At 31.8% G+C, this 1,371-nt stretch overlaps 1 protein-coding gene across 1 annotated transcript in view; it reads right to left on the reverse strand.

The window, feature by feature from the left end:
* Positions 1–295: 295 nt before the first annotated feature.
* LOC118749817 (excitatory amino acid transporter 2-like) overlaps positions 296–1,371 on the reverse strand; it is a 6,322-nt gene continuing 5,246 nt past the window's right edge. Inside the window, exon 3 of the mRNA XM_036484589.1 lies at positions 296–314. Within this exon, the coding sequence (XP_036340482.1) occupies positions 311–314 (4 nt within the window). The 3' untranslated portion in view covers positions 296–310. The remainder of the gene's footprint in view (positions 315–1,371) is intronic.

Raw genomic sequence — 1,371 nt, forward strand, 5'->3', positions numbered from 1 at the left:
AAAATACTCGGCACATGCAATTAAGAATATCAAGTTAAATTAATCAAATTTACGGGAAATTTTGATGTTTTACTTATCTTTAAATTGTGCACCAGAAGTTTATTAACACTTTTTTTAATTTTTTACTTTAATAAGCGTAAACAGCTTTATCAAACACAAAATTTAGACAGATCACAGAAAAACACAGCTTCACAGCTTGACGTTTGCGTAAGAAACTGTTTACTTGCTAGTTTTGCGTTTCTTTAGTATTTATTTATTTCGTTCTCTGCGAGCGTAATTCTCTCAATTTTCCCATTCTTCTTCCTGATAATCATCTGCTAGAAAAGAAAAGAAACAAAGTTAAATTAACAAAACATCGATATGCGTACTATACGTCTGTCACATCGAAATAGTATCAAAATCCATAGTATGCATACCATGGTGTGCAATCCATATATCTGTCAGGGCTATTATAGAACTTTTAAAATCTTTTTGTAGAAGCGTTTGAACTTTACAAAGTAGAATTTTGGAAATTTAAAAATTTATAAAAACAATTTTGTACGTAGAAATATAGAAGTTTATGTAAAGTCATTCGTAACAACCAAGAATACCATTCATTCTCTGCCCATGCCTGCACATTAGCCTGCGCCTTAGTTGTATGGAGATAATTTCTGTTAAGCTACACAGAAAGAAATGTTCCTTCGATCATAACAACGTGCCTTGCCAAAAATTTTTATAATCGGACAACGGAAAGACGTGCCTCGAAAGTCCCTAAAGTTCAGCATTTTCATGAAATCTTTCACAAAGTGGTAAAAATTGCCTATGAGTCAGTGGGAAATTTAATTTATTGTAATGGCACTTGATGTACTTTTGCCCCCCGATGTCAAATATGACTAACCATTTTTAAACCTCCCCAAATTTTAAAGTTATTAAGGTTTTTTCCACGTAAAATTACAATTTTCTAGGTATTCAGAAGTTAGGTTTTAGCCAAGTAAATATGGATCAAATTGGTACGAAGAAAAAAATTGTAGCAGCGAACTTTTGATGCAGTTTACTTCTATTTGATACGTAGATTATGGATCAACAGTCTCGCCCCTAAATTTCATACCGGAACATTTCGCTATCTTGGATTTTAGGTTTTCTTGGGTTTTTGCGATTTGCAACCTTATTTTGCATTTTTTATATAAAAATTGTATAAAAAATAATTTTTGTTGTTAATAATTAGCAAAGGATGCGAAAAAATTTTAGCATTGTCACGGTTTTTGCCATTTTTCAACAATTTCTGATAAAAATACGTACCATATTCAAATGCCAAAGTTTCAGGGAACTTCTCTCTTTTAGTGTTGGTTCTCCGGTGGCAAAAAATTTGTAATGCCAAATCTAATTTACGGT

This window comes from Rhagoletis pomonella, unplaced genomic scaffold (assembly GCF_013731165.1).
Source record: "Rhagoletis pomonella isolate Grant_MI unplaced genomic scaffold, Rhpom_1.0 Rhpom_scaffold_00057, whole genome shotgun sequence".
NCBI lineage: Eukaryota > Metazoa > Arthropoda > Insecta > Diptera > Tephritidae > Rhagoletis > Rhagoletis pomonella.